Source organism: Papaver somniferum, unplaced genomic scaffold, assembly GCF_003573695.1.
Source record: "Papaver somniferum cultivar HN1 unplaced genomic scaffold, ASM357369v1 unplaced-scaffold_154, whole genome shotgun sequence".
NCBI lineage: Eukaryota > Viridiplantae > Streptophyta > Magnoliopsida > Ranunculales > Papaveraceae > Papaver > Papaver somniferum.
Genome location: NW_020624820.1, coordinates 4533404 through 4559395, shown reverse-complemented (window position 1 = coordinate 4559395; position 25992 = coordinate 4533404). Strand labels below are relative to the sequence as shown.

The 25992-nt window shown below is 35.3% G+C and overlaps 2 protein-coding genes and 1 long non-coding RNA gene across 3 annotated transcripts; 1 reads left to right on the top strand and 2 right to left on the bottom strand.

The window, feature by feature from the left end:
* Window positions 1–2546: 2546 nt before the first annotated feature.
* LOC113336674 lies at window positions 2547–7000 on the top strand. Its single transcript, XR_003353993.1, has 3 exons — window positions 2547–2911; window positions 5331–5410; window positions 6888–7000. It is a non-coding gene; the product is annotated as an uncharacterized LOC113336674 (long non-coding RNA).
* LOC113336673 (sugar transporter ERD6-like 16) lies at window positions 3159–7238 on the bottom strand. Its single transcript, XM_026582317.1, has 18 exons — window positions 7034–7238; window positions 6618–6680; window positions 5794–5883; window positions 5642–5701; window positions 5499–5564; window positions 5349–5414; window positions 5137–5212; window positions 4965–5029; window positions 4773–4865; window positions 4601–4681; window positions 4432–4516; window positions 4292–4335; window positions 4073–4135; window positions 3932–3991; window positions 3789–3842; window positions 3609–3668; window positions 3387–3501; window positions 3159–3294 (listed from the first exon to the last, which is right to left on the bottom strand). The coding sequence occupies exons 1-18, from the start codon at window positions 7229–7231 to the stop codon at window positions 3179–3181; spliced, it is 1455 nt and encodes a 484-aa protein (XP_026438102.1). The 5' UTR covers window positions 7232–7238; the 3' UTR covers window positions 3159–3178.
* A 1346-nt stretch (window positions 7239–8584) lies between these two features.
* LOC113336855 (squamosa promoter-binding-like protein 7) lies at window positions 8585–14295 on the bottom strand. Its single transcript, XM_026582542.1, has 10 exons — window positions 13676–14295; window positions 12803–12972; window positions 12365–12576; window positions 12208–12282; window positions 12003–12110; window positions 11571–11688; window positions 10882–11017; window positions 10416–10593; window positions 9482–10054; window positions 8585–9244 (listed from the first exon to the last, which is right to left on the bottom strand). Exons 1-10 carry the CDS (start codon window positions 14167–14169, stop codon window positions 8957–8959), a joined length of 2352 nt encoding a protein of 783 aa, XP_026438327.1. The 5' UTR covers window positions 14170–14295; the 3' UTR covers window positions 8585–8956.
* Between the last annotated feature and the right edge of the window lie 11697 nt (window positions 14296–25992).

Below are 25992 nucleotides of genomic sequence, written 5' to 3'. Positions count from 1 at the left end.
CATAGAAGTATACAAGAACACAATCGAAACAAAATCGGTTTGATTCACTCGAATCAATTCATGAACATTATAGCCACAGTTTGCAAAGATTGCATCCTTATAATATAAATGTTTAAGTTCATGTACACAACCGATTTTAGAAAGTAACCCACTCAAGTACGCAAAAGGGTACGCATACTTGAGTATCCAGACTTGAGTTTGGTTACGTCAGTACGCGTATGGGTGCGCATACTACAACACTTTCCAAACTCCAGCAGATTTTCACGGACGTGAACTTTCCGCCGGTATGCGTACGTATACTTTCCTAGACATCAGCAACCACCAGTACGCGTACGGGTACTCATACTTCAGGCTTCCGGTTTTGGACTTGCACAATAATGTGATTTCCACACTATGTTTGTATCCAAACATGGTTACATGATTCTAAATTCTTTATTTCAATCATTGAAACTTTCTTAGAGGGTGTTATATAGTTGTTATTCACAAACTATTTTTCATAAAAGCAATTTTCAAGTTATTGAAATTATCATAATTAAACATTCCAAGACTTCACCAAATAATTGTATCACACAAACCATGTGGGATGTTACTCAGAAATTTTCATATAATCTTATTCGGACTTTCGTCACGAATGTAAGATGAACTTGGCCGAAGCGAAATCTTGCCAAAACATATTCCGAGAAATATATAAGCGAGTTAAACTCAGCTCGAAATCTCAAATGTTTATAATAGAAAACTATATCGTAGCACGACTTATATCTTAATATAGGAGATAAAGTATAAATAGACTTTCCAAGTGATAGATAAGTTTCAGTCTCCACATACCTTTTGTCGAAAAGTTACAAGATCCCCTTAGTAGTTATTCGTATTCAAATGATGAACGTCGTGAAGTCTAAAGCTCAACTACACAATTTATGTCCTAGTCCGAGACATCTAAATAGGATAGAAATAAAGATTTATAGTTTTGATCACTAACATTGACAAGCATGCTTGAGATAGCAACGCATGCGAGTTCGACCGAGCAATGCTCTAACAAAAAATTATATCCATCGACTCTACATACATCAAGGTATTTACCCCTTTTACGTTCAACGGCACTACACAAAGCAATACCCGGTGTAAAAGCTTCTACTCCACCCCCAGAAAAAGGAGAAACCCCCGTCACATCCAAACAAGTATCACGTCCCTCCTCCCAATTGGATACAAGAATGTCTGCTGGTCTGGAATCGCCATCACCACGAGATAAGATACCCAAAGACGCTTCAACTTTACTATTATTATTATTGTTGTTGTTGTTTTTGTTTTTTGTAAATAGAAAGTGCCACGGGGGATTATTTGTTATTATTATTAGTGATTTCCATATTTATATAATTAAAGGGATGATCAAGAATAGTCAGGTTTATTAAGACTTAAACCACCTTTTACCTCTCTAGGAGGTATAAGCGAGAAGTTTGGAAACTTCATTTATTCATGGTGTCATTCATTCCTTGTTTCGTTGCTTATTTTTGGATGAAAACAACATATCAAGATTATTTTTATTTAGGATATCTTTAAGGTTATTCATTGTTGGTATATTTTCCGGTCTCTAGCAATTCCAACCTATAACCCTAATAAACAGCCAAAAGTAGGGACAAATCTTATCATGCAAAATAAAATATTCAAACACAATGATGGAGTTATGATAAGATTTAATGGAAGCCCTAGTTGACTGATAGTTACTTTTGGGGTTATTGACCAAATACTAAAGGTTGACAAGTTTTAGGCACACCTTATTGTTGCTATTAACTTCAGTCATTTTAGCATTTCCACCAGTCAGAGCTTTTTCCAGATCCATTTCTTCAAAGATTTTCCTTGGATGTTTTCGTTTCTTCATGTTATCGAAAGAGGATGAAAGATTGTTTTGACCAAACCAATTAAAAACTAAAGAGTAAATAGCTAAAAGGGAAAAAGAGCAAAGAAAAGTTAATTTGGAGTGCAAATTAAACGAGGCCGCATAACCAAAATCAGTGATAAGCTTCTAAAATTAAAGAACTGAATCAAAATTTCAAATAAATTGTAAATAAGATAATTTAATTGAATGTCAACAAGATTGGAAATAAAAATGAATATCGAAAGAAAAGAAGGTGATGCCGTATTAGTTGTAGAAAATTGATGCACTTAGATTGAAGATAGCAGGACTATGAGTCTAGTAAAAGATGAAAGAAAACGAATCATGGAGTCTTGAAAGGTCTTCAGAAGCTGGTAATGGTGTTAGCCGACTAAATTAGTCAAACCTTGAAGTCTTCAAATGAATCAGGATCTTAATTTTAGAGTCTTTACAACTTTGTAACTCGGTGTCTTAACAACTTGAAGATCTCAAAATATTGTTTTAATAATTTATGGTAATAGATCTGACAGCGAATTGGACCAGAATACATTTGAAAAAAATTATCGGAGGTTTTCCACGATCTTCACCGCCGTCGTGGTGGTTACTGGCTAGATTTTGGTATCTATTGACTATGAAGCGGTGTTTGCCGGTTATGTTTCGGTGTTTTAGTGGTGGCGAACAAATCGCCAAGAGAGGGCAAGGGTAGCTTTAGTCTTTATCATTTATCACATACTAGGACATCGCTTATCCCACTACCTAGATGGGAATAACCCGGCAGCACCGTTAGAAAAATTATCACCTACTCCATTGTTAAGATTAGCTCCTTTCAATTCGTGAACCCTAAACTGTCTTGATGAAACCCTAACTTCTTTTCAAGTTTCAATGAAGTATCCGGAGATGGATGAAACTTTGCTTTCTATTCTTCTAGATATGTTTCTTGCTGGGAGAAGCTGAGCTTCTTGATTCAGTAGGAACTCACAAGAGATTATCCATGATTAACGGACCAAACAACATTCCGGTTCTTTGTGCACTCACCTTCTGCAGGTACGGCGATTGAATTTCATATTATTAAACAGCAAGCACGACTGCCTTAAGTTTTTTAGTTGTTTCAAATCCAATGTTGTTTATGTTTATCAAAGGACATCATTGCATCACGCAACTCAGTATAACCAGTACTAATAGAAATGCAATCAAAATGAATGAAAATTACTCTTATTGTTGATTACATATTCTAGAAATAGAAAAGATACACTAATACAAACAAAATTTTGCCAAAAACTGTATATCCATTGTGGTTTTGTTCTTCTGCGTTTACGCATTAATGGATGCTTGAATTTCTTCTAGGGTTCTTCCTTTGGTTTCTGGCACCATCTTAGCCACAAACAGAACAGTCATTGCACATACTCCAGAATACAGGAAGAATGTACCTGAAAACCATAAAAAGCAAAATTCTACTGGTAAACAAGAACGTGCCTAGTAGACATTTTAGGTTTATTTAGGAAAGTAAGATATGTTTTACCTGAGGCACTCCAGCTAATTAGAAAATTGAAAGTGTAAGAAACAGCCCAAGCACCAAACCAGTTCACAAGAGTTACTAAGCTTCCTGCCACACCCTTTACATTTATTGGGAAAATCTGTGATGAAAAATGATGTTCAGATTTGATATCTTTAGTTAGTTGGTATATATTATGTTACTCGAGAATGTATTGCATTTGAGTTCATTACTATAAACTGAAGTTACCTCAGACATAATAACCCAAGGCACTGGTCCGGTTCCAATTGAGAAGGCTGCTATGTATATCTGTTCCCGTTGAGAAGGTATAAATGAGAAAAGCTTTAAAACTCTTGTACGGTAGAAACTCCATAGTTTATTACCAACTTGTATACTCCAAATCAGAGTTATTTAAGAGTCTAGTCTTACCAATACTCCAGCAAGAGCTAGTAGGGGAACCCAGTTCAATAACATCTGATGGGTCTGTTTCACAAATTACATACTACTGTTATATTACAAGAACAAATTCAGTGGGAAAGAGAAGGGTTCTGAAATGTTTATTGGCAGTGTACCTTAAGATAGAAAGAGAGTCCAGCAAGTGAGCATCCAAGGAAGGTTCCTGTCGCAGACACCTGAAAAGCAACCCAGACCACATTTTTCACCAAGGTGTCTCTTTATACTTGTAGGCTAACATGAACTGTCAGTCCACTTACCATCATAAGAGGCCTTCTTCCTGATTTATCCATTAAGATTGCACCCAATATTGTTATCGGTACCTGTTAATCAGTTTGTTATTTAGACTTTAGCTTAGTTTTCTCAAATTCTGAGTATTGTGCTTCTGATACGCTGTTTACGTCTTGTACAACATATTCAATGCATTTATTTAGGAAAAAAAACTAGAAGTAAGGAGGAGAAGTGACATAGTTGGAAACCTGGATCGAGGCCCAGGCTACTGTCCCGACTTTGCCTGAAAGTCCTGTAATCCGGAAATAGAAGTACAATCAAGAAATTGTCTAAGAGCCAGAGGAACCTATAAGAATTATTACAAAGAATTATATGTTGTTTCTGTTACCTGCTAATGCAAAAGTTTCGCTGGCGTAGAACCCAATCCCATTTATCCCTCCAAATTGCTGACATACCATAAGCCCAACTCCAATCTGAACATGAGTTCCAAAATTTCAGTTTGCAAGCTTATAGAGATATTCAACTATTTTTAAAAATAAGTTACTAAAAGGGCTTACAATGAGTGGACGAATATATTTTCTCTGAAACAAGTCCGCCATCTTAGCTTTAGGTAGGTGTTTAATGTCTTCAATGTAGTCCTGTTCATAAAAGTGACTATAAGTTCGAATAGTCGACACACTTCATCAAGCTTGATTTGGGTTACAGTTTTGCATTTCACAATTTATAGACCTGAATTTCTGCAGATTCATGAGAAATATCTGCATCCCTTCCTCGAAGCCTCTGTAATGCCACTTCAAACTCTTTTTGTCGGCCTACCTTTGCCTGGAAAATTGACAAGATTAATATACTGAGTGTCCGTCTTCTATCATTCTCCTTTTTCAAAAATCACAGGTATCTAGTTATTAATATTCTGTTGCTCACCAGCCATCTTGGAGACTCTGGAATGAATGTTAGACCCGCGAGCAGGATAACACAGGGAAGTAGTCCTTCAAGCAAACCACAATTATCAATTCCTTGTCTCCAGATTTTCATTAAAATCTGAGCAGTTTTTTATTTCTGGAAAACTTATTAAACTAGTTACTTTAGCACTTACCTGTAAGAGCAAGCGTTCTCCATGTTACAACTGTACCCATTAGGAAGGCAGTTGATGCTCCAATAACGATCATGAGCTGCAGATGATATATACTATTTTCATTACTGGTCTTATACTTCTTAATTGTTCTTTACTTCTCATTATTTTTTGGTGATAAAGCCTTAATTACAGATCAATGTTTGTTTGAATTGCAGCTCTAAATGCTACTTTACCTGATTAGCTGTTGTGAGTCCTCCACGAAGATTCTTTGGTGCTATTTCAGCTATGAACACAGGTATCTGTTACAGAAATTAGTTTTAGTATGAAAAGATTGCCTAAACTGTGTTAAGGTTGTATAATAACATCAAATGTTTGAATCCTACCACATAGGAGAAAACTCCAATTCCGTATCCTGTAAAGACCCTTCCGACGTCAAGCAAGAAAACTCCCTTGACAGACATGAAAACTTTCATCAACATAAATGACTTGAACAAATTAGATATAGTGTCTAAGAAAACAAGCAAACCTTAGCGATATAGATAGAAAGCCATCCTATAAGGCAGAATGCAGCTGACATTCTCATTGCCTGTTTCATTGACAGTGAATTAATGAACGATTGTAAGATTAAGAATTCTAGGCTTGTGGGGATGGGCATTAAACATCTTTATCTTTACATACCCCTTTTCGCCCAATAAAGTCCGCAATGCGACCACTTGTGATTGCACCAATCATTGCCCCGATTGTTAGTATGGAACCGAACATGGAATACTGCAAAAGGACAAAAAGATGAGGAATTTTGGGATGCAGATGTGCTCATTTTGTGTGTGTATTACAGGTGAACATACAATAATGGAAGTCCAAACTCAAACATAAACCAAGTCCTGTACTTGGCAATGTTTCTGTACGTTTCTTTTCTTTACAACCGCCTTTTCTGTGTTGCAAGTTTGCACTATTTTGAATTGTACAGAAGATCTCGATCTTCTTAAACTTTGAGAAAATAATCCAGGAGGTACAGGATGATTGGTCTGACAATTGCTGTCACTTCAATGCTGTTTACACATGTCAAATGAGTGGGGTTTGGGGTTGATATAGATGAGTATAATCCATTAACATTTCCCAACCAAGATGGTATTGGCCATTCTTGGCTTGATGCATATTAGATTCAGGCCTAGGAAAACATGCAGGATTAGATAGGTTTGACTTCCATTTTATTTCATTGCCTAGGAATTTGCCAACGGGAACTTTTTTCCTTGTGTGAGATCCAGTTCAGACCACTGGTGTTCCCGTTTGCAACCATGTCAGTGTGACACAACCCAAGGTTGGAGAAAGAATATATGCATAGTATCTAACAACCGAAACATGTAAACTTGGATCAAAGATCCAATATGCTGTTAAAAACTGAAAATGTGATGTAACTTATGGGCCATGAGTCATTCAACTTTTACCCGAACCCAACACTTTAATTACACATTTGAATGACTAGGTAAGTTTTTCCAACAAACCTGAGACAAAGAGAGCCCAAGATCTCCCCTGATTCCAGATTGGGTTGGTGCTGAAAATCCCACCTGCAGAACCAAACAGATTTACTAAAGAAAACAACATATTTACAGTTAAGTACCAGTTCAGGATTCTAAGTAAGCTAAACATAAAGTAGTAGTCCAACAGTAATTTCTTAGTAAATCCAGTGTTAGTAGCTCAGTGAACTCACTTGAATTTATGTACATTTAGTATTTTCTATCTAAATGCAGTTTCTATTTGGTTTTGGTGAACAGGTAGGTGGAGAAGGGAGTAGCTAGAAGTACCAGCTAGCAAAATTGGTAGTGTTCGTTGTTGATGGCAACTTAAACCTGGTTCCAGTTCCCCCGTTCAGAAAAAAAAAAAAAAAGAATGGAGTGGCTGTGCTCAAAATGTTACTTACACATGATCCAAACTCAAAAGAGCCACACACTGCGACAAATGTACTAAGTAAAACCATCCCGAGTGATCCTCCATTGTCGCTTCCATCAAGCTTATCGTCTTGTCCAGAAGCAACCGTCTTTCCTTGCTTTAGTAATGGTGCATTCATCTCATCAATCCCTCTATTTTCACCATCTTCGATATCCCCAGCTTTACTCATAGTTTATCTGTCAAGGTATAAGAGTAAAGAAGAAGGTGCAAAGATGAAGTCCCAGTACTTGAAAGATGCTGAACAAGAAGGGAGATATATAAGAAGTGTATCACATCATAGTACAAGTGAAATGAGAGTTGCATATTACTGTGGAGCTGGCACTGACTAGGTTCTTCATTGACACATGATTTTCAAACTAAATTAACCAGTACATTCAAATGAGTTGGATCTGTTTTTGATTGAGACAGAGATGGTCAAAACAACAAGTTTTGTACAGTTTTGATAAGTTTGATATTTCTCAAATTGAACCACTAGTTGCGTATCAAAAGCTTACACTTTACATGTTATGTGTGACCTCATCATGCTTGATTGATGAATCTTCTTTGTCCTCTTATGCGACATATATATAAATCGAAACACTACATCAAACTGTTTCCAGGCAACATCCAGGTTTAGATACAGAGACGGTATCTCCCAAGGCCAGAAATCATTTCTTTTTGGATGTTCAGCTTCCCATCTAATGCTCTAACTAGTGACTAGGGGTGTGGACCAGTGTTGCATTTCACCTCGCACATACGGATGCAACTAGATTTTTTTGCGCCCCGGAGTATTCCGGTCACTGTCAGTGAGCTTATATTTTTTGCGCCCTAGAGTATTTCTGGCAAGGAACAATTGGTGACGGACGAAAGTTAATTGTAAGTGCTCGGCTGCAGTATATGTGGTCGACATGAGAAAAACAGGGCACTGGAAATGGACAAATAAATGAACTTTTAAATTGGGAAAGTAGTAAGATATTCAACTATATAATGCTGTACATGCCAAAAATGGAGTGATAAATAAATTTTAGTAAAACTGCTGTGGATCGGAAACTGCAGATGGTGGCCATCATACACACATCTAACAAAACAAAATTCCTGAATCTGAGTCAACAGAATTTGCTTTATAGTAATTCATAGGCGGCCTTTTCGAGCTTGTTAGTAGTCATATTCCAGCACTTGGTATGGATCGTTGGATTCTCCAAAGCAGTTTAAGCAAACATACTTGCCAGTCTCGTATTTCTCTTCTTAGAAGAGGGATATTCCCAGTAATCCGATATCTATCCATTTATGGGGAGACTTCAGATGACATCTGGGGCGAAAATGTCGTCTTCATTGGACCTGTTGGCTTGAGCTTTTCTAAAAAAAAATCAATATTGAAATTGGCATATGTCATTTCATGAGCCTTATTCAGATCCCCAGGACTATCCCACCCTGCAGACTTGTTTACAAGTTCCAGGATTATCCCTACTGCCAATATGTTCACTTAAACTTTTCTCAATCATAGCCATTAATGGAAAGTGACTAAGTACACTATACAAACATGTTCAGGAAAATGTTAGGAGGAAAATAAGATATCATGTACATACACAAATTACCCGTACTGTTGGTCAAAATTATATTTCCTTCTTGTTATTACAGCTATACACTTATCTTTATACCTCTGAGACCCACTTACAATGCCAAAAATAAAGGAAGATCTCAGTCTCTCTCCAACCAATTCCACCAAAAATTTATGTACAACTTTCGCTGCCAGTGGTGACTGACTGGTGATAGGTTGGAGCAGCTCTCAAAGATTTGAATGAGCACTTCATCGAGGATGGACCACCCAAAACCAAACTTGGAGCTGTGGGCATCATTCTAATCCAATTTTACTGGATCAATCAAATAACTCTCTCTTGCTCTCTGATTTATCTGTTCAAGATTTGGAGTAACCAAATAAGCTTCGCCGTATAGAAACTGCTAATTCGCCAACTGTGTTAGGATGGAACAGGACGGCACAAACTCCAGAACATAGTGCAGCAACAGCTACTATTAAGACCAAGAGGCGGGGGCTCATAACAGCTTTTGAGAAAATACGGCTGCAACTCTTTTCTGTCTGAGGTTGAAAATGGGTGTTGTCCCTAGTTATATCTCCATTCAAAAGTGGAATAGTTACTGAGTTTCTTACTGATCCTAAATTCTTCTCCATAGCCATCTCCATGTCCTGCAATTATTAAAAGAAAAGAAAATCAGAATTATGAAATACCATAAAATGAATAAAAGCAGCAAATATTGCCCCTCTGGCCTCTTAAGTACTACAGTGTAATATGATAAATGAGAATTACTTAACTATCAACAGATATGCTGCCTTCTTATATACAAAAAAGAAAATTCAGGCTTAGTATCTACAAATCAGAAAAATTCTGAGGTACAGTGGTACTACAAACAACTCAAAACTTACCACAATGCTTCTTGGAGTGAAATAGAGCCTGCCGTTTTCACTACGGTTTTGAGAAAAACAGTATCCTTCAGAAAGGGAGCTTTGATTACACTGCACTACTTCCCCGCCACTTTGGATTCTCTTATGAACTGATTCTCTTGCTTGAACTATATATTTTTGGAACAAATTCAGATCAGCATCGCTTATATTAACTGGAATGAATAGCTTCTGGGCATCCATCACATCCTCCAATGACTGCAATATTTTCTCCAAGAGATCAATGGAGTCATTCCCTATTAGGAAGCTTAGTAGGCGATTCAGTCTTTGAACTTTCGAAGAACTTAAAAGCTTGTCTTCTTCCAAATTAGGCTCCTTGAGTAACCAGGCAATATCTAAGATAAGTTCAGACATTACTTTTTGCCTCGATCCAAAGACCTTGCAAGACCCAGAAACAGCATCAAGAACGCCAAACTGGCTTCTCTTTGAATAGAGGGTTTCATCAAGCTTCTTTTGCACCATTTTCATTCCAGAACAAGTTTGTCTGTCTCCAAAGAGTATAGGAATGAAATTGGATAACCCAAACTCATTTTCAACCTACAAAAAATAATAAAAGAATTCAAACTGGGTGTAAAGTAATTACAAAGGTAAGCTCTGACATAGAAGCAAGAATTTATACATCGGGGACAAGAAAATAACAAATCACAAAACAAACTAAGAGCGAAAATGTTAGTAGTAGCTTCACACTGTTTTCCGCTATTTCATGTCACATCAAACAGTAAATAATTTTGATTGACAAAGGAAGGCTTATTCATTGTTCAAATATACTGTTGCAACTAGCACCTAAATGTCAAAAGCTGGATAATCAGCAGTAGTGAAAGTTGAAACGCATCTTATGTAAGCCGGCAAGTCCAAACTGAAAACAAATACGATGTCCCCACAATAATGGAAAACCTACCTCAATAAATGCAGGGCCAAAAACCTCAACATCAGTCTTAGGGATACGTATCTTGTATATCTGATGGTCACAACAAGGTTTCTTCACTTCATTACCATGGCAGGATGCAGTCTTTCCGTTAGAAATGGCAAAACAGTAAGTAAATGGGAGATATTTTCCACCAAAAGATATAAGAAACCTGACATAAAAAACAGATATCTATATCAGAACATTGTTCTTCATCTACCTTTATTTTAGCATTGTAAAGTATGAGTAGAATGTGCATTCTTCGTGTGGAATTGTAGATTATCGTGTTCACTGCTATACTGAAAGGAAACTGGAAGCTTAGGGAGTTCATAAGAAAGACCTATTTCAAATCTAAGTATATACCCAGCTCTCTCGCTAACATACAATGCATCACATTTATGTATCTTAAAGTGTTGGTTATGGCTTTGGATGCTCACTCTTAAATGAATGGAACACATACCGAAATTTAGGCTGGAGCAGATTGCTTCCACAAACAACAAACTCCACTGGTTTACCAGCCTCAAAACAAGTAGGATGAACGTAATGAAGTCTGGGAGCCTGCATTTCCACCATCACATTTTTCAGTGAAGTTCCACCTACATTGACCACAAAAAATTAAAGAGAATGAAGTATGGAACATACTTCCACCAAAAGCAAGCTTCAACCTTCTCACAACCAAAACAATACATATTAAATATACATAGGAAAGGGGAAAAAAACAATAACAAAAACAGTACAAATAGGTGCAAGGAAGAAGGTTAAACCCATACAAACTATAGCCACTTAGCTCAAATAATAAGTTTCATACAAGTCTTAACTCCTGAATATGGGATTTTAGGCTTTCTCCAATGAATAAAGTCTATGGGTAGTTGGCGTCTAATAGATCTTCCAAAGTTAGGAACTGATTGTACAATTTTATAAGATCTTCTCTCGATGAACTATCATATAGAGCTATATCGCCATATAGGTTAGTTCGTGAAAGGCGAACAACTTAATAGTAATTGAACATAAGACCAACTACACTTTTATGGAAAAAACTGCTTACCCTTTGAAAAGAGAACTAAAATCAACAAGCAACTTTAAAATACAAAAATAATAGCTGCAAATTATCTGACAGTAGGTGAAAAGTTTATTAATCAAGAGATATACCTTTAAGAACTCTAAAAATCATGTCATTTAAGTAAACAGTTATGGTGCCTCTTCCATGCAACAGACAATCAGGTGCACCAACAAGCCTATGTATATAGGAACCAGCATCTTCAGCTACCTGTCAAATTTAACAAAACAAATATTGAGGCTAAAAGGTAGTGAGCTGGAAAGAGAATTGCTAGGAGAATGTTGGATAGTATGTTTATAACACAAGAGGTTGGTCCATGTACTAGTAAATGATAAGGTTGGGAAGGATAAAGGAGGCAAAAACGTCCAAAATTTCGCTAAACGCAACTTCCTTTGAACGAAAATTTAAACTAGTAGGCATATGCTCCTAAGTCCTAACAAGCTAACACTTAAAGATTATGGTTCCTTTTTACAAAGTCCTGTTAATTGCATGGTCATTTTGTTTGAGGAAACCAGAACTTATACCTTCTCCCACATATATCGTGGCATCGCAATAAATATAGTCAAGATGGTACAGCCTGGACGGATATATCCCTCCAACTCAAGTGGCATGCTGGCCAACCATTGGAATATCTGCGAGTTCAGAGAACCCATTAGTCAACTTCCAACTTTCTGGTGAAAGTAAACTATTTTCTTGTTCTAATATGAAACTAGAACAAAAATGCTTTACTTGGTGGCGAAGTCGTCTTGGGAATTCTGCAGGGTTCCAGTCATAAAGCTTGAATGATATTCGACCTGTCGGACACTACATAAAAAGAATGAGTTATTATCTTTTGCAGGAACAGAAGATGAGCAATAAAAATTAGAGAGCCTGCAATTTGACCTACCACAGATGAATATGCACTCTTATCGTCACCAAAAGATGAGGAAAGAGTCAATGTGGAATTATCTTTCCTCGGTTCCTTCCGAGTTTCACCAGAAGCCGCACTACGGATATCTTGAGATTGAGAGCTGGGAATTGAGCTAAGAGGAGAAACACGTCCATCTTCAGACTCCGGCGCTGCCTCCTCTACTGTATGGCTGCTCACTGGTATACTATCTGGCAAAAAAAAAGATGATTTCTTAAACATCTTAAAATTTTAAGCATATGTTTTGGAAGCATACACATATGTCCATAACATATTTCAACAGCAAATATGGTTTCCTATCGTCCTCCCTTGCCTTGGAATCAATATTTCAAGAGCTCTCTACTAGTCTAATCTACAATCGCACAACATAACATTGCCCACATAAAAGCCTGTGGTAACAGAAAAGCTGCCCCGTACCTTTCCCTGCCTCACCCTCACCAGCAAGATCATCAGCAATCACACCCTCCTGACTTTCCTTTCCACCAACACTTTTAGAATCAGCTTTTCTTCTCCGCCTCTTATTGTGGCGCTCTAGCTTTCTTCTACAGCTTCGTTTTCCTTCATCAAAATCTGGCAAGATGTGAAACCTAAAAGTAGATGAAACAAATTTGAAGTTAGCAATCACGAAAGTCTACAGTGAACTTCTCTCAATCGAGCATAACCATAAGAAAATACTCTAATAATCCTTCAGATCTTAAGTTACATTCAGAGTCAAGAGTACAGATACGAGCATGAACGAAAATTGCAGGTCAATCATAAGTGTAAAGTAACTGCTACAATCCCTAAACTGCATTAACAACTCTCCTAAAAGGGGACAACCATAATAAAATACTGAAACAACCCTTTCAAATCTTAATCTACATCTTCAGTTACCAACTTACTATGCTTTGCCACAAACAGTTATACACAGACATACTAGCATACTAGTCACAATTATATGACGAACAGACATGTACAAATATTGTCGTTCAACTGTAAATGTCACCTCTCCTATATAAAAAATTGCAGTAACCAATCCTTCAATCATACATCTTTAGCTATCATGCATATTTTACGCAATCATTTTACTGGCTTTCAAGTATGAATTACAAAGACTAACAAACATATGTAGTTCATTATGCCCAATTTATCAGCTAGAATCCCTGAATCTTTCACAGCCACGTGCATTGATCATTGGTCTAAAGCTACTCTATCAATCATTTTAACATTAAAAACCTAGAAATGCTTCCTCATTTCATAACTATAGACTAAAATTCACAAATAAAAATCAGAAGAAGTTAAAAAACATACTTGCCACATTGTTGACAATATCGTTTAGTTTCACCATCAAGAAATACGGAACTAGCATTAGCACAAGTTAAGCAAACCCTATGTCTTCTATGATAACCTTTCAATTCACTAATATCAACTTCACAACCAGGCACTTGACAACAAATCGTTGACGATGCAGTTGAAGTTCTTGATCTTTTCTTCATAGCTTGTTTTTCTTCTTCTTCCAGCAATAACTTCTCATCAACTTCTGGACATGAACATGGTATTATACCAGCTAAAAAGTTCTCACATGTCAATCTCGGATCTCTTTTCCGTACTCTATTATTATCCGATTCATCTGAACCATGTCCAGTTTGATTATTATGATGAGAATTTGATTCTTCTGGTGGTGGTGATGGATCAATTTGATTGAATTCGTTACTCCAGGAAATGTTTAACGAATCATCAACATTGAAATCTAATAAACTATTCCATTCCCAATTCTCATCGAGTAATTGATTTTGAGGATCCATTTTTCTGTTTTTAGAAACCCTGAGAATTGAAGACGATGAAGGTGAGATTTGGGGATGTAAGAAGAGTAAAATGGAAACCCTAGAAAGTTGGAGATGTTTTTTCTGGAGGTTGTTGTTTGTTGGACTTTAGGAGTGGCGGAGAAGAGAAGGAAAGGACAGCGAAACACTGAATCAGCTTTAGAGTCAACAACTGTTAGGTGGCAACTCCGAGTCGTGACGTGGAATACAACCTTGGCTGGGATAGAATATACTATGGCGACACTTTTTTGGGATAAATTTCCAGGGCAAATTTTACCGGGGAACCTACTTGTCCAACCAACCTGCATTTTACCGGGAAATGCATTTCCTTCAAGTTTTATCAATACTTCTTCGTTATCAATACTTTTTTTTTTATTGGGGATCATTCTTACGTGGCTGAGACAAATAAAAGTTGGACATTTTACTTCAAGTTTTATCTCTTATGCTAAAATTAATTTTGGAATAGTTTTATAAAGGGTCATAATTATGAGGAAAAAATATTTTTGAAATTATCACCCAATAACAATATTTTCTACTTTAAGAAAAATCAATTTTGGAATAAAAAATTGATGTTGTGTTTATAGACCTAGGGTCATGGAAGATATGACTTCCTCCTAACCCCTTTTTATTAGATGGCATCTTTGTCATGATTTTTCATTAACCTTTACCCGAACATTGGAGATTAATTTCTGGTTAAAAAAGTGTTAAATTCTAGGTGTCATGTCTTTTTAAGACCTTCACCCTAGCATTGGAGGTGCTCTTAAAAGATTTTTCTTTATCTTTTTGTGCAGGATGAAAAGACTTCAATTTTTAGGAGCGACCCAAAAAGATTTAGAGACGGTTAATCTACCTTTGATCAATTATCCACACATTTTTCGGAATGACTAATCTACCTTTGATCAATTATTGTTAATTCGAATTACTATTAATCGGTAGTTATAGATTATATAGTTAGTGTTCAGAAACCATTAAGATTTAAGATTTTAGATAATAAGAAGTGGGAAAAAACTAGGTTTACCTAAAATCAAAACAAAAATGGATGGGTATGGAGAAGAAGGTGGGAAACATTATGAAGAATATCATATTGGAGGTCCAGTAACGATTAGAGAGATGATAGACACATTTTTGTGTCTGATATAATCTCAATTGTATTTAGTGCTCGATTTTGTATTTATTTTGGCTTTTTATGTTTTTGTAGGTGTTTTTGGAAAATAAAGATTTTGCGGCGAAATTGGCTCGAAAAGTGTTTTTTGCGTTCATAGGAGGACATTTGCTATTCGGACCCTCACTTTGGATAAGGGGTAACCTAATTACTAAAGGGCATCCCATTTCCAGGCATCTGCTAATTGCACCCCTACTCTGGATAAGGGGCAACCATCTTCAACATTCAAAGTTCAGGTTTTGGCGGGAAAAAAGTGTAGTTAAAGAGCAGTTTTGGAAATCGTGATTTGGAGGAGTTTGAGGTCGATTAAACCTCTGATTTTCATAAGATAGACTCCTTATGGGTCTAGGAATCTGATATGGGTGTTTAAATCGATTAGATTGGGCTCAAACGACGGATTTTTCTAACAACAAGAAAATATGGAAAGTCACATGTGTGACCTGTTTTAGGGAATTTTAGAGTGATTAAAACGCTGTAAACCTTCTCAAAGATTTGTATCTATCTAAGGAAGAGTTTAGAATAAAAAGGAAAGCTCAGAAACACGTAGAAATCCTTAAACAAGAAATTGTCGCAACTTGGCCGTGAAGATAAGAAAAGAGATATTGGAAGATTTTGGAGAGATTTAATCGGTATTTTTGATATAAATAGATGTCTTGAGTCATATACAAGAGGTGTCGAGAGTTTGGGAACCTAAGGAGAGCCATAGAAGAAGAAATCAGAGCTTTACCAAACTCTGTTTCTGTTGTTGCTGCAGTTGAAGAAGAAGAACAGCTGAAGAACATTGACCCTCGGTAGACAGTCGCAGAAAAGCGTCGATGTTTAACAGCTGAAGAACATTAAGTTGTTCAGGGCAGTCTTATTCTAGGGTTTTAAAATCAGCAACAAAGCAACAGTTTTTTTGTAACAGTTCCATTGTAACAGCTGTTTTGTAACACCAATACACTGTTGCAAACAGTATGTGTTATTACTTTTCACTCTTTTAATCATCTTTTGAGCAACAAACACATATTTTGAGATCATGATTAATATGAGGAGCTAAACTCCAAACACTGGGATGACGGAGGAAGCCATATTTCATACGTGTGGTAATTATATTTAATTCTTTTTATGACTTTTTGCATTAATTTAATCGTTTTATGATATTTCTTAATTAGTTGTGAAGTCGTATGATGATGTATGCTTGGTCTAAGTGCTTTTGATGTATCATGCTAGTGATTTACAGTTAATCTTTTTAAAATCTACCCTGGCAATTAGAGTCAATAAACAAGAGATATAATTGTCTAAGAATTGATTTTTAAACCACATGGTATGAGGTTTGGTGGAATCCTGAGTCTCAGTAATCTCTCGACATTGTGACAAACCTTGTGTATGTATTTTCTTTATTTTTATTGTTTTCTATTATTAAGTCTGAAATTGAGTCTACACAAGTTCGAGTTGAACGAACTTTATTTACCACTTAAAAAACTACATCAATTTTTGGCGCCGCCGACGCGGATTTGTATTTAGATTTTTTTTAGGTTTGTTTTTATTTTTATTATTTATTTTTTTGTTCTTTTTTACGTGTTTTGGTATTTTTCGATTCTTTTCAGATTTGGAGCGAAGCTACAAGGAAAGAAAAGTACTATAAAAGGAAAGCATCGCCAAAGAAGGAAAGAAAAGAGGAATCTGAAAGGAGTGAAGAAGAAGATTTTGTATATAGTTATTTTGTTTATTTTTAGAAACTGTAAATAGTATTTTATTTTTGTAATTTTTCTTTTCCTTTTTGGACATTTTTATTTTTGACTTTATTTTTGGACCGGACATTATTATTATTTTGAAACCCTAAGGAAGTGTTAACAATTAAATATAAACTGTTTGCAGGGAAGGACGACAGTTACGATATTGTCTCGGCCCCTCGGGTTCGTACACTGACATTGGAGTCGGTGGCCTGAGTCGACTTCAAGGGTTCATCGCCCGTCTGGTACGGGAGGTAAGACTTTATCCACCCAGGAATCCCCTGTCAGTGGGTTTTATTTTGTGTGACAACTCACACCCCTGCAGTAGAATGTCGAACTGGTATTACAATAGCCAATACAATGAATATTCGGCTGAGTTTCAAAATGGACGTTACTACTTTGACCATAGTGTGAATAGTGGTTGGGATCATTAGCCTTTTGAAGATTATGGTCCATACCATGGTGAGCCCAATTACTATCCACATACGCACCGGTCATATGAGCAAAATTCTTATATTTCTTCTTTAGAAGAGTCTCTCAGGAAATTAGAAGAGTCGACACGTAGGATAGCTGAGATGAATAACTTAGTTTATGACGAAAGAAAACTTTCTTTAGAGGAATCCCTCAAGCTGATAGCTGAGACGAACGAAAGAACTGCTCGAAATAATCTTTCAATATAGTGTCTCCAATAATACCCTTGAAAATGAGGATAGTTATTTGCATAAACAGGATAACGAGGATAAAATTGGTTACACTACTTGTTTAGATGAGGTTCAACCTTTTTCATGTTATTATAATGATTATGATGAGGATAGTGTTGATGAAGAATTTGAAATAAATAGGCATAGTGATCAGGAATTTGCTACTCCAACTGAGCTTAATAATAATATTATTTCTAGTTCAAATCCAAATAATTTTAATAATTATTCACCCATTCAAAAGGACAAGGATTTGACTAGAAATACCCCCGTTTTAGACGATGTAGTATTTCCTGTTTACGAAGTCGATAATGGTTTAGATGAACGAGTTTATTCTGAGAATACTGTTTTAGAGTCCCAAGACTTAAAAACATTAGTCTTAGACAAAGAAGATGAACTCGTGCAGCTTTTAAATATGAGTGAGGATGCATCACCTGAGTATAATCTACACGAAGAAATTGACCATTTTCAGGATTCTAATGATCTAGAAATTAGGGAAATTGTAGCTAGTCTATCTAGAGACACCCAAAACTCTAAGTTTGGGGGTGATTATCATTCTCCTTGTACCTTACCTTTAGCTCTTACAGAGATCCCTCACTTGGGACTTGACATATGTGCCTCAACCATTTTACAAGATTATCTTCATACACGTTTTCCTGAACCTAGTGATGTCCACAAGAAATTTCAGTTATTAGAAACCCATCCTCTGGTTGATGTGGTTTACCCAGGCTATGATACCCAGATTGATTTTGTTTTCCCACCAAATATTTTTCTTCCAAATGTGGGAATGTTTGATTTTCAAATGTGTCGAATATTAAGTTTTGAGACTAAACCTAATTACTTTAGGAGATTAGGGTCGACATACTTGTTTAAAGAAGATCACCACTCTCATTGTGGTCAGTTGTGTAAGTCAAATATGATTGACTTAGAGGATCCTCAATTATTCAGGTTATTATTATGTGCTTCTAAGTTTTTATTAGAGTTTTTCCAGACTCTAAAACCTGAACATTTGGATCTAACTTATGAGGAAACGCAATCCATGAAAATATTTTATTTGGACCCAGTTATAGATCCTGAACCTGAACCACAACTAGATGTAGTTGTCTTAAACAGGAAACTAGACAAGGATGTGCTTTATTTGTTCATTTTCTTGGCATGTTGCAGATTCCTTTTACTTGTGATAGCTCTATTTGGTTTTGATGACCCACAGATATTTCGGCTATTTCTTTATGATTTTATAAGGTGACTAATCCTTTCTTAGTCTGGCTGAAGATATTAAACTTAGCACTTCTTGGGATGTAACCCATTCTCATGCAACACGATAATATCTTTCCTTATCTCTTTTGCTTCAAATGGTAACAAATTCTCCTTGTTCATGCTTTTAATTTGATCTTTAGAACATTGAGGACAATGTTAGATTTAAGTTTGGGGGTATAGGAGAAACTTTTTAGTTGCACAATTAAACTCCAGAGCCTAGAAATTTATGCTTATTAAGGATGGCACTAACCAATCTAAGTGGATGGAATCATTTTGGTAGTAGGAGTTGAGGAACCAATCTGACTAGATGGCAACATCTAAAGAGTCTATTCATAAAAGCACATATCTCAGGTGTTAGAAATAACATGATAGTTTCACCATATCTCGTCGAGTCCTTTTCACTTCTGTTTTTATTTTGTTTTGTTTTTAAACTATGTTTCTCTAAGTGATTAAGTGGGGCTCACGATTCAAGTTGTTACCAATGCTAGGGTGAATTAGAGTGATTGAGATACAAAAAAAAAAAAAAAAAAAAAAAAAGACCATCAGACCAACTGGAATAAATTCAATAAAGTCGACCACTGGAACCCTTGTATATGCCAGTTGTGTTGACCTAGAGTTAGGATTATCAATCACTGGTTCCCTTGTATATGCCAGTGTGTTGATATTAGTCAGACTAGTATCTCAGTCCATTAGGATAGGTTCATTTTGGCGGAGGCCTTCAGACATATATGAGAAACACCGTTCACCTAGTAAACATCAAAACCATCTATGTTTTTCTATATCCATCTTCTTGATCTATCCATGTGATTAGTTTTGACTCCAGATATAGATGTCCATAGTGCGACTATCTGAGTAGAGCTCTGTCACTTCATATGAATTTTAGTATGCTTGAGTGCAAATTCGTGTACAACAATTGGAATTTCACATCAGGGTACTTCCTCCTGTGGTCAATAAGTATGCCAACCAAGGAGATTCTTTAGTGCCTTCCAAGGTTCTGTGTAGATAGCTAGGGTCTGAAGTAAAAAGGTTTTGTGGGTATACCTCTGGTAATCCCTCCGGAGATAACACTCCGCCACTAGGGACACCTAGGGGTTTAAAGGCTTATTGCCTACGCTAAATGCAATCGACGATGCCTGCGACAATGAGTTAGGATTTTATTTCTATTTTATTTTTGCTCGAGGACTAGCAAATAATAGGTTCGGGGGTATTTGATAGACACATTTTTGTGTCTGATATAATCTTAATTGTATATATTGTTAGTGCTCGATTTTGTATTTATTTTGGCTTTTTATGTCTTTGTAGGTGTTTTTGGAAAAATAAGATTTTGCGGCGAAATTGCCTCGAAAAGTGTTTGTTGCGTTCATGGGAGGACATTTGCTATTCGGACCCTCACTTTGGATAAGGGGTAACCTAATTACTAAAGGGCATCCCATTTCCAGGCATCTGCCAATTGCACCCCTACTCTGGATAAGGGGCAACCATCTTCAACATTCAAAGTTCAGGTTTTGGCGGGAAAAAAGTGTAGTTAAAGAGCAGTTTTGGAAATCGTGATTTGGAGGAGTTTGAGGTCGATTAAACCTCTGATTTTCATAGGATAGACTCCTTATGGGTCTAGGAATCTGATATGGGTGTTTAAATCGATTAGATTGGGCTCAAAGGACGGATTTTTCTCACAACAAGAAAATATGGAAAGTCACGTGTGTGACCTGTTTTAGGGAATTTTAGAGTGATTAAAACGCTGTAAGCCTTACCAAAGATTTGTATCTATCTAAGGAAGAGTTTAGAATAAAAAGGAAAGCTCAGAAATGCGTAGAAATCCTAAAACAAGAAATTGTCGCAACTTGGCCGTGAAGAGAAGGAAAGAGATATTGGAAGATTTGGGAGAGATTTAATCGGTATTTTTGATATAAATAGATGTCTTGGGTCATATAGAAGAGGTGTCGAGAGTTTGGGAACCTAAGGAGAGCCATAGAAGAATTTACCAAACTCTGTTTCTGCTGCTGCTGTTGTTGAAGAAGAAGAACAACTGAAGAACATTGACCCTCGGTAGACAGTCGCAGAAAAGTGTCGTTGTTTAACAGCTGAAGAACATTAAGCTGTTCAGGGCAGTCTTATTCTAGGGTTATAAAATCAGCGACAAAGCAACAGTTTTTCTGTAACAGTTCCATTGTAACAACTGTTTTGCAACACCAACACACTGTTGCAAACAGTCTGTGTTATTACTTTTCACTCTTTTAATCATCTTTTGAGCAACAAACACATATTTTGAGATCATGATTAATATGAGGAGCTAAACCCCAACACTGGGATGACGGAGGAAGCCATATTTCATACGTGTGGTAATTATATTTAATTATTTTTATGACTTTTTGCATTAATTTAATTGTTTTATGATTTTTCTTAATTAGTTGTGAAGTCGTATGATGATGTATGCTTGGTCTAAGTGCTTTTGATGCATCATGCTTGTGATTTACAGTTAATCTTTTTAAAATCTACCCCAAAGAATTAGAGTCAATAAACAAGAGCTATAATTGTCTAAGAATTGATTTTTGAACCACATGGTATGAGGTTTGGTGGAATCCTGAGTCTCAGTAATCTCTCGACATTGTGACAAACCTTGTGTATATATTTTCTTTATTTTTATTGTTTTCTATTATTAAGTCTGAAATTGAGTCTACACAAGTCCGAGTTGAACGAACTTTATTTACCACTTAAAAAACTACATCAAGAGACGACTAAATGCATTTGGCGCCATTAACGTCTCAGAATCGGTAGATAAAGTACTATTATACCTTTCTGTTCAAATAGAGAAGCACAATCGGTAGTCTCGTGATGTTCATTTGCTACCTATTGTGATAGTCACCCCAAATTCTAATTTTTTCAAAACAAATGCAATTTCGAATTCCTCTACTTTTACAATAGGTACCCTGGTATCCATTATCTACCGATGATGATAATAGCCCCAAATTCTAATTTTTTCAAAATAAATGAAACTTTGAATTTTTATACTTTCACAATCGGTAGTTTGACAAATTAGATCTTTGTCGATTATGTCCAAATTTGGGTATAGAAACTCAAAATACCAAACATAATCGTTAGATAAGTATCAAAAATGTTTACCATTTAAGAATGTTCTTTTTAAGGAATGGAGAACACAATAATAATCGGTTGATAAAACAATACTATATCGATTGTAAAAGGGTATATAGGTATTTTCCTAACGACTAGGACATCCCATAGCCACATCTATGGGTGGGTACACAAAAATCACCCCTAAATCTTTTTGAGTCGCCCCTAAAAATGCCAGTATAAAAATGATTAATCAAGTGAAGAAAAAAATTACACAGTTTGATTAAAAAGATACAGAAATGTTGTCCCACCATTTTTCAGAAACATTGTGTCTTCTTCAACTACCGAATAATACAATTATTCCGAATAGCGCTAATAAACAAGCTAATTTGGTTATTTTTATTTTTTAAGTAGAAGAGTATATTTTTTACTATATTATTGTGAATGGGAATGTTGTTTATGCTTCTTCTTCAAGTCAATTTGATAGCTTTAAGAACAGCTAAGCTTTTGGCTTTTTCGGGATTTTTTAAAATCCCATTGATTGTTCTACATCCTTTATATGACCATGTTGCATTAGTCAGAATATGATCAATAACAATCTGATTAGTATCATTATTAAAGGAAGTATCACAGTAGTCCTTATTACAATTGGTGGAAGTCTTTCCACAATTAATTTTGTTGGTGGCTGCATAAAACTCTCGGTAAAGAGAGGTTTTAGTTTTTTTTAGCTTGATTAATGGCAAACCTAACTGTAAACAAAAGATTCAAGTTTTATGTATTGAAAGATTTTAAAGCACATTTATCTCTACATGCACCAGGAAGCGGTAAAAACTACATATAACTTATCATAGAGTTGGTTATGTATTAACTATTTATTAATCCAATTTTCAGTGCAAATATTAAATCCTGAATCTTTTAGCACATATTGAACAAATTGAACAGAAATCCAAATACCTTTTAAGAAAATGAAATTTATGATAATATGCTCAGATGTTCTAAGCTATCTGTATCATACATACTGCAAGATTGATCATGTCCAAAATTATGACGAGAAAGTTCGGCTTTCGTGGTTAAAATTTTCAATGCATTTTCATTTAAAAAAATGGACCTTGAGAGAAAAGAGGCTTTCCACAGAGTTGTAGACAGGGTTAAGGAGTTGAGGATTATCAACTTGGTGGTGAACATTAAGGAGTTTGTAAAACAATTGCACGGTGAACTGGCCATTATTGGTGTAAGGCCAGATAGTTTTATCCTTCCCAATTAACTGAATTTTATTGTTCAAGATTCTCTGAGCATTGTGTAAGGTGAAAAACCTAATAATAACATCAGGTTCCTATGATTTGAGTTTTGATCAATAAAGTCAGACACTGAAAGGTTCAGGTTGGGATAAACTTTGCTTAATTCTTGAGGTGCATCGACAATCCAGTTATCTACAAATATGTGAATGATATGACCATTTCTAACCTCCCACGTGCAGTTTTTTATGATAGCAAGACCAGTGCAAATGCCTTTTCACAGTTAGGAACCTTAGTTTCCTTTATGAAAATGGTGGCAGTTATTAAGATCAAAAACTCTTATGGACAGTGTGAAAAATCATGTAAAAACCGCCTCTTCACATGATTTTTTCATGGGACTCATGGTATTCAGTCTGGACCTTCCATTCCCCCCAAAGGTTCACCATTTCCCTTTAGATAGTTATTTTTTGAAAATACGGTTCTTGTACGGTTTTTCACATGGTCGGTATAAAATGATTGTATTACAATACTTATATTTTAAAACAGTGATACGTAGATCATTAGGAAAATTGATGAGATTTCATATGCAACTTTAAAAGTAAAGCAATGTTAAAAATATTCAAATTCATAAATTCCAACCTACCATGAAGTTTGTGAGAACAAAATTTTCTTCGTCACTTCAAGCCACCTTGGTTACACTTACCTTACCAGAAGTCTATATAAGACTCCTCAATCTTATAGATGATGTTGTCTAAAATAAGAAAAGTGTCCATATGATAAATAGGAAAGGATTTGAAATTGAGTCACATTATTCCCGATATCGGGTCTGATTTTTGATCAGATCAGATCAGGGATTTCCTTGCAGATTTTTAAGATATTGTATCAATGGATTTTCACTGTAATCTTAATTTTCTAGGATAGTCAATCTATATTTTGAAGTTTTCTCTGCTTGAAAAGTTGCAAGGAGGTTACTTCTTCTTTGATTAAGAATCTTTCCGTTCTTCAATATAAGAGTGATGCAATTCACAATAGTAAGTTGGTGGTAATGGTGAATCATGTTGAGGTTTTATTATTTCAACTGCTAAACTTTGTTTCAAATTTTTGCAACTATACCCATTAAAACTTTTACATGTGAATACCTAAAGGATTTAGGTGCTTACTTAAAGATCGTTTTGTCAAAAGTCGATTTTCTACAAAATATTGGAAATTTTCGCTTAAGTTTATGAAGCTACAAAGTATGGTTTTCTCTCAGTCCATGCAAATTACTTTATCGGGTAAAGATATAATATATTATCAGTTTCACTATTAAAGTTAGTTTTCGTAAAGTCTAGTCAATGTATGAAAGCATTAAACTAGGTTTATATTGTTGTTCAAATAATTAACTAGACAACATATTTCAATTCGTACAATTATTTTAAAATCTGCACACATTTTTAGGTATGACTTTGTGATCCTAGTCTAGTATAGTTTCTCGTTGCGATAAATATATTATTTTATGTATTGATTTTCTATAATTTAGATATCTCTTTCTGAATATACAATTTGTAAATATCTGAATTTTCTTTGTTTTCTGAGGTAAGGTTTATGTCTCCCTCATTTCCTTTGTTGCTTTTTCTTTTTTATTAAAAAATTTGATAGCCTATTAAAAAAAACTGGAAAGGATTTGAGCACGTGTTGTACCGAGATTGGTCTACCATTCTGTGAATGGGTATTCTTTTCTTATATAACTCAAGATAGTATCTCTATCCTTTCAAGCTTTTAACATTTACTGTGGGAGACAGCTCAGGATAAAAGTAACCTTATTTTCAAAATTAGAAGTAGACAAATATCAAGTTGGGATACCTAACAACTGATCCTGAGTTTATAAGAGCCGCATGGGAACTTGCACAGTAAAAAAAAAAATCCCTGATAATATCGTAATAACAAGAAAATATGAATATTTTATTATCAACTAACATGAACAAAAATATGATGAGGAAAACTCAAAAAATATTGTCACAGATATGCGAATAATAATATGTCTTGTTTTTCATTTACAATAAATAAATCGTATGTTAAAATCGGGGATTTATGATCAATTTTAATATTTGTGAATGATATAATTGTACAATTTAATGTAATATTATAATATATACATCGTATATTATCTAAAATTGTATAACTTAATAGTTCGAGTAAATCCTTCTTTAATTTAGAGGTTACATGTTCGAATTTGGATGTTACATCTATATCAAATGTCGATGGCCATGAGTAAAAACATTTTTTACCTGTTCGCTCAAGTAAACACGATTTTATTAAACAAAATTGAAAAATCGAATTTAGGTTTGAGCGTCATAATTCAGATCTCGATAATCACTGACAAAAGATTAAATACTTATACAAAATCCCAATAACCCAAACTTAAAACTTTTTTTATTAAATAAAAAGAGAGAATGGGATTTGGATTTGAGTGTTTTAGATCAAATCTCGATATTTAAGGTAATATTTCTTTTTAAAACTTGTACAAGATATCGATAGCATAGAATTAAAACATTTTTTGTTAAACAAAATAGAGAAATGAGTCTTGGATTTAAGCATGTTAGTGAGGAAAAAAATCCTAAAAATGAGGGAGTATGCGATTAAGGGTTGAACAAGGTCTAGAACTGGGTGGGTGTATCCGATTTGCCCGA

Coding starts and splice junctions, on each gene's coding strand:
- LOC113336855 (XM_026582542.1), bottom strand. CDS start 14,169: ATGGATCCTCAAAATCAATTACTCGATGAGAATTGGGAATGGAATAGT. Junction 12,111..12,207: donor CAAGACGACTTCGCCACCAA/GTAAAGCATTTT, acceptor CTGAACTCGCAG/ATATTCCAATGGTTGGCCAG. Junction 10,594..10,881: donor CTGCTCCAGCCTAAATTTCG/GTATGTGTTCCA, acceptor TTTTTATGTCAG/GTTTCTTATATCTTTTGGTG.
- LOC113336673 (XM_026582317.1), bottom strand. CDS start 7,231: ATGAGTAAAGCTGGGGATATCGAAGATGGTGAAAATAGAGGGATTGAT. Junction 3,843..3,931: donor GACTCTCTTTCTATCTTAAG/GTACACTGCCAA, acceptor TTTGTGAAACAG/ACCCATCAGATGTTATTGAA. Junction 3,295..3,386: donor AATTAGCTGGAGTGCCTCAG/GTAAAACATATC, acceptor TATGGTTTTCAG/GTACATTCTTCCTGTATTCT.